Raw genomic sequence first — 16,951 nt, forward strand, 5'->3', positions numbered from 1 at the left:
TCCAGACTGAATTTGTTCATGGGCAGTTTATATCCATTTTTTATTGTTCCAACATTGTCTTGTAGGTTAAATAGCTCTTCAGTCTCCTTGGTATTTACCCCTGTAATATATTAATAAAGGAGGACAATCCTATCCCATCTTGGCTTTTTTTGCTAGACTAAACTAGACGAGTTTGTCCCATCTCCTCTCATAGGATAGGCCTTCCATTCCCCTGATCATCTTAGCAGATCTTCTCTGTATCTGTTCCAGTTTAAATTCATATTCCTTGTACATGGGTGACCAGAATTGTATACAATATTTCAAATTAGGTCTTACCAGTGCCTTGTATAACGGCATTAGTACTTTTCTATCTCTACTGGAAATGCTCACCTAATACATCATATGATCATATTTGTCTTTTTCACAACAAAATGCTGACTTACAAATCTCCTTGTCATACTTTTCTCTGCCTTCTTGGATGGCATCTTCAGCAACTTGGGGACACACTATTCTTTGGTCTTCTTTGAAATGTAAACTCAGCAGCAGTAAACCTGGATGCATTTTCCATGTATAGATGCTTGTATCCATTATTAGGTCACTTTCTTAATGTTCCATCAGCTATCTTGTATTAATGTCAATGCTGATTCTTTTAATTTCTTCTTTAATGTTTCTCCTGTTTCTTCACTTGCCACATCTACTAGTGGATGTTTAAATCTGTTTGGAGTATATCTAGAACATACAGCTTTAGTCATTTTGATCACTTCTTTAGATTGCGCATGTTGTGCTACTTTGAAAGTGATGATGCTACCATAAAAGGTAACATCTACTTTATGATGTTCAGTACTTTGCTTTTCAGTTGGTTTTGTGGCATAATCGTGGATTTATCTTTGCTCTTTTTTCCTAATAAACATAGCAAGAATCTTGATATTCTCACCAATTCCCTTTCGTCTTTTTAGGTAGCTAACTTTCATTTAGAAAGTGAAATGCTTGTCTGTGAATGAAAGTTTAATGTTTCTAGTACTAAAAAAAACCCCATCAAATATATTTTATATAATTACTTGAGTAACAAAGATGTGCAAAAGATGGAAAACTCAGAAAAAGGCAATAAAGTCCACTAGAGATTTGATTTTTTTTGTGGAGAGGGTAAATCAATTTTTTCTCAAAATCCTGGAAAAAGACAAGTATGAAAACAAAAGTGCATCACAACAAAAATTATACTACTGATTCATTCTTGATGTAGGGATTCAGATTCTGGGAAAGTTTGAAATTAATCTATTCTGTAGTCAAAGGGTTTGAATGAATTAAAAATTACAGTTTTTGAAAATTTAAGGAAACTAGTTTCAGCTTCTTTTCTCTTGCAATTTACTTTGTTTTAAACAGTTCAGCATTTCAGGAGAGGTAGATCTAAAATAAATCTCATAATAAGAACAGCCAAGTTGTTTGCACTCATTAATATTCTTTTTCTGCCACAGAAGGTGATAGAGAAAATAATCATAATCACAAGCGAACTTGTAAAATTTTTGATAGACAGGAGAGAAGGTGGTTTTAATAAAAGATGCCTACCTGCTGGAGTGACACGCTTCCCCAGTGGCCTACTTCCAAAGTGGGCATAAGGGGACCTCCTTTCCTGCAAACAATAGTCCGTCCGTAGTTTCTGGGCTTCTCCCTTGTGTACTTTAGGAAGTGTGGAGGATGGGGGCACCTGAACCATAGTAGATGCACCAAAGTTAAGGTCTTCCTCTGCTCTTCCTTAAGGAGCCTGCTGCACAGGGAACTTTTCACAAAGTTTCCAACACCAAACTTCTAGGGCTCCTTTTTGATTAATAATTTTTCTAAAGTAGTGTGTGGAAATTCTAATACGAAATTTCCCCCAAACGTTCTGGTAACCTTAACTCTGACCCACTAGATAGGCATACAAACTTTCAAATATGTGTGTCGTTAATATAGGTGGTGAGGAGTTCTCAATCTAGGAGTCGTAACTCCTGGGGGGAAAGGCTTGCTACCACCTCCCTTTCTTTTTGAGGTGGGGGGGATCCTGAAACTTTTTTCTAACGTATGTGATTTTTAAAAAAGATCAATTTCATTTTAAAGACTTTTTTGAAAGAACTATTAGCCTCTTATAGGTTTTATGAATTGACCTCATTGAATAACCCATGCATTTAACTTTCTACATATAAAGATAGAAGTTACTTGCAAAGCCTGAAACTGAAAACAAATATTTGATGCAACACTTTGAGCTCAGGAGTAAATTCAGAATAACTCTGTTGTCTTCCAGAAAGTTACCTCAGATTTATACTAGCAACTAGTGTAATGGCTTGGAATATGCTGGGAGAGTATAGGCTACATAGTTACTTGTGTGTGTTGTATAATATTTGTGTTGTCTAATATTTAAATGAAAAATAAGCTAGCTAATATTTCTATTAAATCGAGTGAGCTCACATAGAATATTGTTTTTCTTCAAAGGAATCAATATCAGTTATTTAGCTGCTATGTTGATTTTATTCATTCAGGTATTCTAAACTCTGTTCTAACAATTTACACCTTGGGCCTGATTTTCATAATTCTAGTTTCACACCTATATAATTCCATTGACTTGTGTAATATTATCATCAGGCCTCTTAAGTGTGTCCCTGACTTACTTAACCCCTTGTATTTGGAAAAAAGTAATCTTTTCTGAATATGCTTTAACGTACTTGCTCCTTGCTCTTACTTTTAAGAGAACTGATTAAGTATATGATGGTACATGTGTATGATGAATTTTAAAAAAGTTTTGAATAATTGAATAGTGTGAAAATGAAGCTCAAGAGGAAGTTAACAATATGTATAAAATATCTGTGTAAATATAAAGTTACCAAAAAAACCAAAACTTGGCCCAAAATTTTGCAATTTAGATTTCCAAAGTTAGGCATGTAAATGTGTATTTACGAATCTAGATAAAAGTGGCCTGATTTTCAGAGGTTTTGAGTATCCTCAATGCCCATTGGGTTTAATGGGAAACTCTGAAAATGAGACCATTTTTATTGAAGTGCCTAACTTTACACAATTAAGTTTGAAAATGTGGCGCTTATTTAATTAGATTAAATTGAAAAATGAATGTTTGACCCTGTGATTACATTAAATTATACTGAATGTTGTGGTTTCCAATGTCACTAGATGGCTCAGGTGATTGAAGTAATTATTCAAAATTGATGGCTGGTCTTGTGAAAACCATTTAAAATTGATAGCTTACAATCGAGGATAGCATGTTATTAAGAAAGCAAAAGACCTGTATAGACATAAAAGTTTTAGAAACCATTAATCTTTTCAGTATGCTCTGTGTACGTGTTTATCAATTGTTCTTGTGTGTAACAGCTACATTACATTAAAGTAGTTAAAGAATGTTGGGTACCAATGCACAGCACCTGCTCACTAATGCCTTGAAGAGTTTTTGTTTGTGTCAGTGTAAAAGTGTGGCGATTAAGTTGTAACTTTAACTTTTTTTAGAAGAAAGTGTAAGCACAGAAATGTAATGAAGCTTCAATGCACAGTGTAAATTACATTAAAATAGAGTTCCTCTGAGTAGTGTTTCAAATATAAAAGTAAAATAAAAATACTGTCCATTGATCTAGCAGCATTGTAGTAGAACTATATGCCTATGAGTAATCCAGTAAAGAAACAGAGCTGTTTAACTTGTACTGTATTACGAAATGAGGACTTTCTAAAAGATAGCAGATAGCATCAATCTTGAGCACCCTCTGCTGACCAAACTGTGATATGGCAACCCTTTAGGAAATTGCTTGCTTACCTTTTAAGCTTTGAGGCAGACATTGTACTGTGGCAAAATATTGAAATGCATTACTAATGTTAAAAATGTTACTAATCATGCAACCAAAGTCATCAACCACCAAAGCTTGATTTCTAAAAGTGATAATTGTAGATTCAGGAATGTCTTGGGATAAAGCGGATACTTTTTTTTTTTCAAGCTGGGTAGAGTAGTAGAAATAATGGGAAAACGAATAAAATTAAGATTAATAATCCATTGTATGATAAGCATGAGTTACCTTTCTTTTGGTTTAATTCACCTTGGTTTGTTTTTGCTTTGTGAAAGCTACAGTTTACTTGAACATAGAGTAAGCAGTACTCTGTTATGATAAAGCATATCACATACTTGAAAGAGAAGGAATAATTTTTAAAAAGTCATTGAAACTATGGCTGGTATTTTTAAACTTGGGTGCCTTTGTTTAGGCACCTAAATCCCTTATGTAGGCATCTAAATAAAAGACACAGGGAGCTTCTATTGTGGTCAATATGACTAGTGAATGTTGAGCATCTCTGAAATTCAGGCCACTTGTATTTAAATTATTTAGATGCCTGACTTTAAGAATATATGACAACAAGAAATCGGTTATGTTAATTTGAGGTAGGTAGAGAGGGGATGAAATGTGTAACCTTGTATTTTCGATTCCTGAGCAAAATTATAAATATTACCTGTTACCAAACTAGAAATAGATTTTTGAAAGAGATGGTTGTATTATTAGTTAGTTCAAACATAGGTATCATGCAGATTACAAAAATAGCTCATTAACATAAAAGAAAATAACCAGAAATTGACAACTACTGAGTGGCCTAATTCTTAAAATGTATTGATTGTCCTTTGTGGAACAAACATGTCTGTTTTTAGGAATCTGTCATTAACCTATCTTGTTCTGTATAGCTATAGAAAAATTAATCATGCAAAACATTTTGTAACAAAATAAAGGCATGTAGTTCACTAGATACAAATTTTCTAGTAGATAACACATATAATATTTTAAGGCACTATTACAAATCTCCATATCTGTTTAGCGTGCCTATTAAATTCAGGTTTTTAAGCACATGATTTACTATTCAAAATAGCACAAAGCAGTTCAGCACATTTCCAGATAATAGCTGGCACTATGAAATTATTGTGTGAAAGACAATGTAAAGGACACACACGTTTTTGTAAGAGAATTCACACAAAATACACTTGAGGATCCATATTGGTGTTTTCTGGAACTTTTGTTATAAACATATACTCGAGTAGAATTTATTATTATTATTATTATTTATTATAAAGGCTAGTACAGTGTTCACCAATTTTTATGTAGTTTGCCAATGAAGACAAAAAGACAAATGATCCTAAAACTATAGGACTCGTAATAACTTTGGCAACACTTTGGAAATGTTCCTCTGCCTTATCATTGCTCCCCCGAATGATTAAACAAAGGACTGTGATTTAAAAACTGACAAAACAGAGACAGTGGCTGATAGAAACTTTCTTCAATAAATGATCATTTTAGGTATTTCAAATGTTTCATTTTTCTGTTTTGTTTTTTTTTAATGTGCGTGTTTTCTCTTGATTTTGTACATACTCATTAAAAAGATAAGGAAGGTATTGGTGCAGAACACAGCATATTATGCACACCATTTCACGCTGTTTGGTATTAATTGGGCACAATAAGATGAGTTAAGGGAAAATGTGTAAATTTAAGTTCCTTTCTTCTTGTTGGCTTGAGTCAATCTTAAATTTAGATTTTTTTTTTCTTTAATCGGTTACCCAGTGTGTCCCCTTGTTTAACAAAGAAGTGCACAATATGAGAACTGAATCACAGGAGTTCTTTTGAAGTTATTACAGTTAATAACAAAAGTACATTTTATAGACTTTGAAATCTGAATTTGTAAATACAGGTTTAATAACAAATATTAAAATTTCAAATGGGATTGCAACATTCTGGTTTGTCATTTTATTTAGGGAGCCTTTCAAGCATAAGTTTTTGAACCAATACATTCTAATGGTTAAAAAAAGCCAACACCTTTTTATTTAACAGATGACTAGTATGATAAACCAGAGTGCTTCAGATATGTGTGTCTGACGTGCACTATGAACATAAAATACGTATATGTGTATGTGTTTGTGTGTGAGAGAGAGAGAGAGAGAGAATGAATAACTATATACCAGCTATTTTCTAAATGAGAAACTTGTTTCTGTTTAACCAAGAATGTAAAGAAAGGGGCTGAGAAATGTGGATTAGGAAAATTGTGTATGAGCAAGCGTACAATGAAGTGTCTGAAATTACTACATTTTTATTTATCTGCCTTTCTTGGTATTCCTGCTACTTCAAAGTAGAGATGTAATTACTTTTAAGTTTGTAAAGAAAGAAAAATATCAATAGCTATTTCTTGAATGAAACTTAGTGTTCAGTTCAGAGTCTGTTTTAGTAGTTAGGACATTTTCAGCTATTGAAATGCAAATGAGGGCCAAATCTGTTCCTACTATACATAACATGCAACTCATTGCAGTCAATATGATGTTAGTCCAGAAGCCGACTGATGACTGCAATATAATTACTTTTGAAATAAACTTTATAGAAGGACATATCTCAAAAATGTGCTGTTTGGAAAAAAAAGTTTTATAGGTGAGGAACTGTCCAGGATCCTTTTGTGTATTTAGGCACATTGGAAGAATTATTCTGTAAGTAGTGTAACAGCTGTGAAAAATGTTTTCATAAGATTAAACCTTACAGGACTGTTATGTCAAACAGCTTTGTTTTTTGTTTTGTTTAATCAAAGTTTTTGTCACTTTTAACCTTTCTCACAAAAATTAAAATAAGTTGACTTTGTTGATGCAGTAGTGTGACTTGGGCCTTCTTGCTTTCTGATGTACCATTATAAAGTTACATTGTGAAGCTTAGACCCTTTACTCCTTCATTGACTCAAACATAAATAAAATAAAAAACTAGACTGATGGATTGGGGGGTTGTTTTGTTTTGTTTAAGCAGGAGAATATCATATTTATCCTTTTTTGTTGGTATAAGCCATTATTTTACTGAGAACCATTAGCTATTTAAAACTTGGTACATAAATTAAAGAGGAGCTAAATGGATTTGTGATTGTTGCCATTAGTAGCATTTTAGATTATACAAGCAATTATTGTGTTCATTATCCTAGAGCAGCCCCTTTGCAAAACTATTGTGTCTGTCTTAGACATTATGTACAAATTTTCCCTAGGAGATTAAAATTTCCAGTGGCGTATTTAATTTTGTTATCACAGTTATTTCAAACAGGACAAATATTAAGACAAGCAGAAGAAATTTGTTTTACAAATATAGGAAATTGTAATAAATGTTGAAAATTACTCAGTATACTTAATTCACCTTTCTCTTATTTAGCCATAATTACTTATTCTGGTTATGAATATTTTAGGGGCAGAACAGGTTCTTATGACTATGAAAAGCTTCATTCTTTCATTGGTAGTTTGTTAGAAGTCTCTCAATAAAAGCACAATTGATGAGGTATATATTGAAATATGATCTTCCCTAATTCACCTACACTACAGTATATTTAACACGAAATTGGTTAATTATTTTTTCTTCAAAATGTGAGACCTGAATAAAATAGAGAATAGTTTGATTGCAGAAATTACTGTACAGTAACATTATAGTATAAAACTGTTTACATTAGTGTGTTTTATATATATGTAATTCCAGGAGAGAATTTTTGAGGAATGCAGTATGCAGTTTAAAGAATTCATTTTTTCCCCATATATATCCTCCTCTTTTGAATGGGCATCACATGTAAAGTTGATTTCACTGTGGATAGCAAATAGAAATGTTAAGATTGTCTAATGACACTAATGTAATGTGCAGACTAGTGGGGACGGGAGAAGTTGTATAACAATGTATAACAATCACTATACCTGAAAAGACTTTTTTTACTGTGTACTTGAAAAAAATATTTTACCTCAAAGTTTTCTTCTTGCTTTAAACACTGTTCCAACAACATTGTAGTTGGATTTCAAACTCTTATGTTCACATCCGTCTTCATCAATTAGAAAGGTATTAATGCTTTGAATTAGCTACATATCAGTGTGCAGTGGACTACATTTAATGTTTCTGTCCTATGAGTGGCATTTTTTCAAAAGAAACTTTGTATTCATTTCTGTTAGTTTTTGTCTTGGCTTTTACAGTCTTTCACTGCTATGATGCAGGAAAAAAAGTGAGGTAGTGGTTATGCATATTGCAAGACAGTGATTCTTTATTTTATTACAAAAAAAGACCAACTCTAGAAGGCCAGATTAAATCATTCCTTTCACTTTTTAATGGGATTTGGATGAATAGAGTAAAATATGCACTTTGCATTCATTGATAGCATCTTTAGGTTGAGGTAATTGAGTCTTTTTTCCTTGACTGAATGAATAATGACTTCATCTGATCCTCAGCGAGGCCTGAAACTTAGACCGCCTTTGTCAACGCAAAAAGATCTGGGCTTTGAAACATGCTCTACTTCCCTGGCTTAATTTTTCTTCATTTTAATCCAAAAACCTATTTTTCTCAATAATTCAAGCATAAACTATGTAGTAGTTGAAGCAGCGGAAATTGCAAGATATTTGTCCTCGTTGTGCTGCTTTTTAAATGCAGCTGATAAATCAGCCGCTGTGGTCTTCAGCTGCCTAGTTCTCAAGGGAAGGGACAGCCCATGCTCAGGCAAGAATGCTGGAATTTTTCAGAACTATTTAAAAATAGTTTCTTTACAGATTGTTTATCTAGGAAAGTGTTATGTTTTACTGTCCTTGCTGGCAGGGTCTAAAGATCAAAGGGCCTCTGCAATGGGGCTTAGGCATGTCTTGCTGACATAATTTTCCCACATATTTTACTGACTAAAAGATGATCCAAATAAGTGGATCTCAAATAGTTAGCATATAATATACATTATTGGAATAGTGGGAATCTTAGTTACACAGTTTTAAAAATATCTTTTCATTAGAAACATAGTAGCTGATGGGAGATCTACTGGCATGACACATTATTTAGGATAATGCTTATCAGAGAGATTGAATATATTTTCTTTTTTACTTATGGAAAGCCTGGGTTCTATTTTGCCATTTTAAATCACAATCAATAGACATTCCATTTTAAATTGATTTTTATTTATCTCAATACTTATGAAAAGCTTCTTTAGTAATAAGATGGATTTTTTATAATAAATAACTATGTTTTTAAGAAAAGGTCAGGGAAAAATTGATGGAATAAGGTTAGATTTCCAAAATGGTATTTCTTCTAAAGTAGTACTGTATGCTTACAAAATGTCTCTCATATCTTTTGTATTACTTCATATCTGACTTATGATTCTCAACTCTACCAAGTCTGGTGGTCTTACACCAGCAAATGAACAGCACATGTTACAAAGAAATCATGTAGATTCAATAGTTTTGCGCAAAAGAAATTCTGATCTGCATATGTGATAGAAATAAATAACTCCCTCCCACCCCACAAGGTGGTGGTCTCCATGTCAGATATAAGGTAACTCAAAAGGCATTTATGGGACAGTTCGCTCTGTAACTGTTGGAAGTATTACTGGCCTGTAAACAGAAAACTTCTGTCTCATGTAAATGTGGGAAAATATTCAGATTTGGTTATTCCAATTCAGTTGAACATAATTAAAACAGATTTCAAATAAGTATTAGTGGCCTTCTAGTTTCTAATTGAATAATTGCATAAGGTGTCAATATGTGAATGATGTATGGTTAACTTGTATTTACTGATTTATATTGCTTCCTTTAGGTTGGTTTACTGGATCTTGAACTGAATCAACTGACCAAAGCCCTGTTTTTGGCTCTAGTTGCCCTTTCAATTGTTATGGTAACCTTGCAAGGATTTGTAGGCCCATGGTACCGCAACCTTTTTCGGTTCCTCCTCCTGTTTTCCTATATCATCCCTATCAGGTATGTATAAGAACAAGAGAGAAACACAGATGTCTAATTTCACTGAATGAGGCTTTCTTGAAATTTATACTTAGTTCTCATTGTGAAGGAAATTGATCTTACCAGGAAGCTGAAGGAGAAGGTGCCAACAAATCTGCTGATTCTTGAAGGATCACTCTACAGAAAACAATACTGTTGTATTTTTTTGTATAATCTTCATCTTGCAGGAGTAATCAGGATATCTAATCCTTTTACTAGCATAAATGTATTAATAAGGATACAATCTTGGTATATCAGAGGATATAGTTTTAGAAAACGTGTATCTGAATGAAGTATTTGATTTATTTTGGCATTTGTAATTTCTAATGCCTTTTCAATTATTTAAAGTGTTCTGGTCTTGCTAGTTAAAATACTGAATAAAAACATAACTTTTTTTACTACACTAATGTATATTGAATATAGCTTAATAGCTGTATAATACAGATGCTCTTTTGCAAGAGCTTTTTTTAACAAGTGTTAGATACTGTAACCAAATAGAAACTTTTCCTAAATTAATTAGTTCATTAAGCATGAGTACAGTATATTCAAACTGCAGATAAACTAGAACATGAACATAAGTATTTGTAATCTTGTGTTCTACAGAATGTAAAGCTCGCAACAAGAAGCTTTACATAGCTAAGAATATTTTTTCCCTTTCTGATAAAGTTTGCGTTAGCAGAAATGAGAAATAAGTCAAGTCAAGATAAAGATAATTGTTACCATTTAGATGATGATTTGTTAATTTAAGCACCAATGATGGACTCAATGCTATACAAGACACAAAAATAAATATAGTCACTACCCTGGGAACTTTCAGAAAAGTAGGTAAATCCAGGTTTTGGTATACCATAGTATTTTAAAGGAGAACAAAGAATTTTCTGTGCAGTATTGGAAGAAGATGAAGGGCCTCTGGGTATCCTATCTTTGTCCAAAAGCACCCCTCCCTGTCATGGATTTTGTAAGGTCACATATGTGTATGGTTGGAACAGTCTCAAATAGTTTGACTCTCAACTATGACCTGTTTTACGCTCAGTTGGTAAATGTATCTACACCTCTACCCTGATATAACGCGAACCGATATAACACAAATTCGGATATAACGTGGTAAAACAGCGCTCCGGGGGGGCGGGGCGGGGCTGCGCACTCCGGCAGATCAAAGCATGTTCGATATAACGCGGTTTCACCCATAATGTGGTAAGATTTTTTTGGCTCCCGAGGACAGCGTTATATTGGGGTAGAGGTATATTTTAAAAAAGCTGAAACTTCTTTAAAAAAAAAAAAAAAAAAAAAAGTACTTGAATATACTGTGCATGAAGATGGGGACTAAATATATTTGTCAAATGGAAAGGGGCACAGTTAGATAGGGAAATAGTATTTTATAGATTTTAGGAGAATATTGGAAGCAGTAGAAATTTGAGGTTTCTTTTAAGTAGTATATAAACTAAAATTTATTATTGACAGCGTCCCTTTATTATGCAACCAAAAATATTTGTTCTCTGTGTGTATTGTGTGCACTATTAACCCATCTACGTATGTGAACAAATCCTTTAAACCAAGACTCTTGAACCTGTTGCAGAATGCCAGAGCTGCTGCTGTTAAATCCTTGATCTCTAATCAAGGAACTGAATTTATAGGAAACCAGGAAGGATCCTCAGTTTATCTTCAATACATCTATAAAGTTGATCTTTTCCAGAATTAGCAGAGGCCCACAAAAAGTGTGGCCTTAAGCCAAACAAAAAAAATTATCTCACCAATAAGCGCCTCAATTTTCAGTGTGTCCTGCACAGTTAAGCTATACATAGCAATTAAATAGAATTTCTGCTAACTTCAGTGCAGTTAAGCACTGAAACCAGAAGATGCATGCAAATATTAACCAGCAGGCTCTCTACCCATATCTGAGACTCTCCGAAAGTGCGGCCGGAACCTCATTTTGCTTACCAGCCCTTCATAGCTAAGTGCCGACTCCACTGCCACTGATCATCACCTACTGTTCCTAGTGTCAGAAGTATTGACTCCTTGAAGTGTTTCTGGTTTGCCTGTTAAGTTAGCATTTATGTCCCAAGAAGTTCTCCTCCTCTCTCTAGTTAAATTGTTGTTTGTTGTCTAATGGTTACAATTAAACTGACATTTCACTGTAAATCTACATTTCTGGAACAAGAGGCAAATGAAATCTTTCAACATTTTGGCAGCCAAGCATGATGATTTGCTGTCAGGCCCAAGTCCTGCTTTGTTTCTTTGCAGAGCACTGGCTATGCTTTCCCCCCCCCCCCCCCTTTTACTGGGAGTGTTTGAACTCCTATATGAAAGTGCTCTAAAATGAAGAATTTGGGGGGGGGGGGGAGGAAAGAGAGGCATCTTTCTATTGATGGATTGTATAAAAACTCCCTGTTACTTCTTGTGAGGTGCCACTGTCTGGCATGTATTAATTTTCTGTTACTGAATATTGAAGGGTTTTAACTACCCTATTGAGGCAAAAAGTGCCTATATTTCTTTAAAAGTTGTGGGTGTAGGTTGTCATCTCTCTGTGAACATGCAAACTAAGGAAGGTTTGGAGAAGTTTATAGGGGGTTGTCTGCTGGGAAAAAGATAGTGTTATTCCACAAGAGCCTTCGTTTTAAGCCAACAGTTATAAAAATATATAGAGGGCAGATATATCTTGTTATAGGGTTAAATTGGGGGGTTTGCTTGTTAACATACTGAATTCTTATGTACTAACCCTGTGCCCTCTTCTGTGAGCATGAGTGGTCCTGGATGAGGCTCAACTAGAGCGGAGCACATACAGGGTATGCATAGCCCCTGATATAAGGCTTAACTTTGTAGTAGCTCCGTTGAGGGCAAGATCTGATCCCCTTCACTCCGTAAAAGAGCAGCTTGTGTGCTGCAGTAGCACTGTAGAGTGTCTCTGCGGTAACTTGATTGCTTGCAGAGGAGCATTCTGTCACATCTGCACTCCTGCAGGAGCACCTGTTATAACTGTATTTTCTCAGCCCAGGAAGGAGGAACTGCTCCTTCCATGACCAGGTAGCAGATTTCATTTTCTCCATTTGCAATATACTGTCCTGGCATATAGCTTTGAATGCTATTTTGAATTATTTTCAACTACCTTTTCTGATTGTGTAATAGGATTAGTTATATCAAGTACATGAGATAGTCTGACAAGAAATGCTATCAGGAAAGATACATTTTTGAGATCTGAGATGTGACATATTGATATCTGAAGGAAGAACAGACAGGAATCTAGCAGAGAATAGACTGTCTTCTCCAACATACACATCTACTCCCACACTGACTTTTTTTTTATCTTGAGTCAGCCCTGCATAAGGTCACCACCCACTCTCTCAACAAAATAAACAGCTCAGATCATACTGTTGTTCAAATGTCACTACACTTCTCTTCCTCTCCTCAGGATGTTAGACATGGAAGGTGAAGATTGACCTATTCTCAAGCTTGTACTTGAACTGTAAACCTCCTGGGATCATAATTCCGAGAATAAAGATAATGAAGAGGCAGGAGTTGTCTTCTCTCTCACTGTGAGATGCTTTTAAAACAGTTATATGGGGGGAAATAATTGAGCCCTCTCCATAGGTAAAGGAAATCAGTTGGGGGGGAAAGCTGGCTGTTAGAAACAGAATATATTCATACTGGGAACTGTTCTGGTGTCTCTATTGGTTAATACACATAGAGAGTTCAGCAAAACTTTAAATGAAAAAAATGTATTTGATTCATCTGGCCTAGAGTAGGTTTTTCCACTTCAGCAATTAAGCAGGTTATCATTTATGGCCATATGTCTTTGGAAAAGGGCACATAGATAAAACATAAAGGTAAATAGGGTAGAGGAGACAGATCGTTGACCAACATTGAAGGAGCCATCCAGTCTTTTCACTGATCCCTATTGATATACGGTGGTGGAACTTATGGGAGATGTCAGCATTTCACTATATCTTTAGGCTCCCTGCTACGTCAGAGGCAGGCAGAGGAGCATTAAAACATATTATAGATTTCTGTGGAGTCATTGTGAGCATTTAAGCATTTATGATTTCCCCAATGGCAGTAGGTAGTACTGGTTGTTATCAGCTATACTACACAGTGTCTATAATGTGGCTGGCAGCTGTGGCATTATTAGGTAGCCTTAAAACCCATTAGCCCATAACAGCAAACAACCTCTGCAGATGCTGCTCAAGGGCTTCCTGTCTTTCCTTTTCTTTATTTTTGATTTTTCCTACAATATAACCTGTTTCTCCAGCAAATATCTCCATGGTTTGGCAATGGCAACATGCAGCACTTGACTCCAGTTTAATTAATGTCCTGTTAAAGTGCATCAAAATTCTTTTGCAAGAAATTGGACATAACCATTGAAGATGCCATGGAACTAAGTAAGCTTCAGCTACTTAGTCAGAAGGAGGAAAATTTAAGAATACCTGGGAACTGTTGTGGGAACATCTCCTTTATGTTGTATGATTTTATTATGTTACATTTTATTCATCTCTTGACATTAGTCTGTCCTTACAATCTCTCCTGATATGAAAGTCTCACCAGGCATCCATTCATTGTCCTCCATGTTTGTCCACCCTCCTATATTTTTTCTGTATCTTATTTGAGATAAGATGGCCAGAACTGGAAAAAGTTTTCTAGGAGAGAGTATACCAATTAGTATATTATATGCAATTTTCAATATTTTCTGTACCATTCTTTATAACATACATTGTCACATTTTGATTGAGTTCTAATGGCCACCATACACTAAGACTAGGTTTTTCCACAGAGCTGTCCACAATGATGTCTTTGTCTTCTCTGGGTACAGAACCCAGCAATATGTGTGAGTAGCTTGCATTTTTCACTCCAATGTGCATAACTTTGGATTTATCAACATGGAATTTCATCTTCCAGTGTATTATCCATTCAAATAACTTGGTTAGGTCTCAAGAGGTTCCTCAGTCGACTTTAGCCTAAATACTTTTGTCATCTGAAAACTTTGCCACCTAACTGTACATACTGGCCTGGTCTACACTATGAGTTTAGTTCAAATTTAGCAGTGTTAAATCGGATTAACCCTGCACCCGTCCACACAACGAAGCCATTTACTTCAACATAAAGGGCTCTTAAAATCGAATTCTGTACTCCTCCCCAATGAGGGGAGTAGCGCCGAAATCGACATTGCCATTTCGAATTAGGGTTAGTGTGGCCGCAATTCGACGGTATTGGCCTCCGGGAGCTATCCCACAGTGCACCATTGTGACCGCTCTGGACAGCAATCTGAACTCGGATGCACTGGCCAGGTAGACAGGAAAATCCCCGCGAACTTTTGAATTTCATTTCCTGTTTGCCCAGCGCTGATCAGCACAGGTGACCATGCAGAGCTCATCAGCACAGCCAGAATCAAAAAAGAGCTCCAGCATGGACCATACGGGAGATACTGAATCTGATCTCTATATGGGGAGATGAATCTGTTCTATCAGAACTCCGTTCCAAAAGACGAAATGCCAAAACATTAGAAAAAATCTCCAAGGCCATGATGGACAGAGGCCACAACAGGGACTCAACACAGTGCTGCGTGAAACTTAAGGAGCTGAGACAAGCGTACCAGAAAGCCAAAGAATCAAATGGACGCTCACGGAGGGAGGGGCGACTGACAACTGTAGCTATCCCACAGTTCCCACACTCTCCGAAAACCATTTGAATTCTGGGTTGAGCTCCCAATGCCTGAAGGGTCAAAAACATTGTCGCGGGTGGTTCAGGGTATATGTTGTCACGCCCCCCTTATCCTCCCCCGGTGAAAGCAATGGGGAAAAAAACGTTTCTCGCCTTTTTTCACTGTCACCGTATGTCTACTGGATGCTGCTGGCAGACGCAGTGCTGCAGCGATACACAGCAGCATCGCCTTGCCTTGTGGACGGCAGACGGTGCAGTATGACTGGTAACCGTCATCATCGTCCCGTGGGTGCTCCTGGCTGGCCTCGGTGAGGTCGGTAGGGGGCGCCTGGGCAGACATGGGTGCTCCTGGCTGGCCTTGGTGAGGTCGGTCGGGGGCGCCTGGACAAAAAAGGGAATGACTCCAGGTCATTCTCTTCTTTAAGTTTTGTGTAATGGAGATTCAGTCCTGCCTGGAATATCATGCCAGCTGGAAGCTTCTGCCTCAGGCTGCTCTTCCAGTCGGCAGCACCGCGCGGTCGCACCTACCCCAGCCTACCCCTTGCTCCCAGGGCTCACAATCAGATACTTAGACCTCTACATTTTGCTGCAAATAAAAAAATAAAGCTGCCGTTTAGAACTGTCCCCCAACATACATATCCTGGGACATTTTTTATTTTACCAGTGTCAACCAAAGGCCCACGCTCAAATGGAGATTCAGTCCTGCCTGTGCTTCTATCCTAGTGCTTATCACAGATTCCCATTTTCAGCTATAGGCTGAGCAAGTGCAGAATGGTGGTTCACTCGACTTCGCTGTAAGCCAGCCGCGCTCCCCTCCCCCCTTTGATCTCTGCTTGCAGAGGCAATAAAGTCAGTGTTGTTTCAAATTCATGCATTCTTTATTACTTCATCACACAAATGGGGGCATAACTGCCAAGGTAGCCCGGGAGGGGTGGGAGTGGAGGGAAGCAACGGGTGGGGTTGTTGTAGGGGCACTCCCTAGAATGGCATGCAGCTCATCATTTCTGCAGGATGTCTGGGGCTCTGACCCGGAGCGGCCATTTGCCTCTCTGGTTCTTTAGTAGGCTTGCCTGATATTCTAGGCAGGACTGACTCTCCATTAGACAAAACTTAAAGAAGAGAATGACCTAGGGAGTCATTCCCATTTTTGTCCAGGCGCCCCCGACTGACCTCACCGAGGCTGGCCAGGAGCACCCATGACCAGTATGACTGGTAACAGTCTTTGCCAACTTGCAAAGCAGCAGATGGTACAGTATGGCTGGTAACCGTCTTTGCCAACTTGCAAACCAGCAGACGGTACAGTATGGCTGGTAACCGCCTTTGCTAACTTGCAAAGGCAAGGGGATGCTGCTGTGTAGCGCTGCAGTACCGCGTCTGTCAGCAGCATCCAGTAGACTTTCACGGTGACAGTGAAAAAAGGCTGAACGGGCTCCATGGTTGCTGTGCTATGGCGTCTGCCCGGGCAATCCAGGGAAAAGGGCGCAAAATGATTGTCTGCCGTTGCTTCCATGGATGGAGGATTGATTGACGACATTTACCCATAACCACCCGTGACAAATTTTTGGCCCCATCAGGCATTGGGAT

At 36.8% G+C, this 16,951-nt stretch overlaps 1 protein-coding gene across 1 annotated transcript in view; it reads left to right on the forward strand.

Moving 5' to 3' along the window:
- ATP9B (ATPase phospholipid transporting 9B (putative)) overlaps window positions 1-16,951 on the forward strand; it is a 292,171-nt gene that overhangs the window by 188,275 nt on the left and 86,945 nt on the right. Inside the window, exon 12 of the mRNA XM_065397949.1 lies at window positions 9,540-9,700. Coding sequence (XP_065254021.1) covers window positions 9,540-9,700 — 161 coding nt within the window. The remainder of the gene's footprint in view (window positions 1-9,539; window positions 9,701-16,951) is intronic.

The sequence above is a fragment of the Emys orbicularis genome, chromosome 2 (assembly GCF_028017835.1).
Source record: "Emys orbicularis isolate rEmyOrb1 chromosome 2, rEmyOrb1.hap1, whole genome shotgun sequence".
Taxonomy (NCBI): domain Eukaryota; kingdom Metazoa; phylum Chordata; order Testudines; family Emydidae; genus Emys; species Emys orbicularis.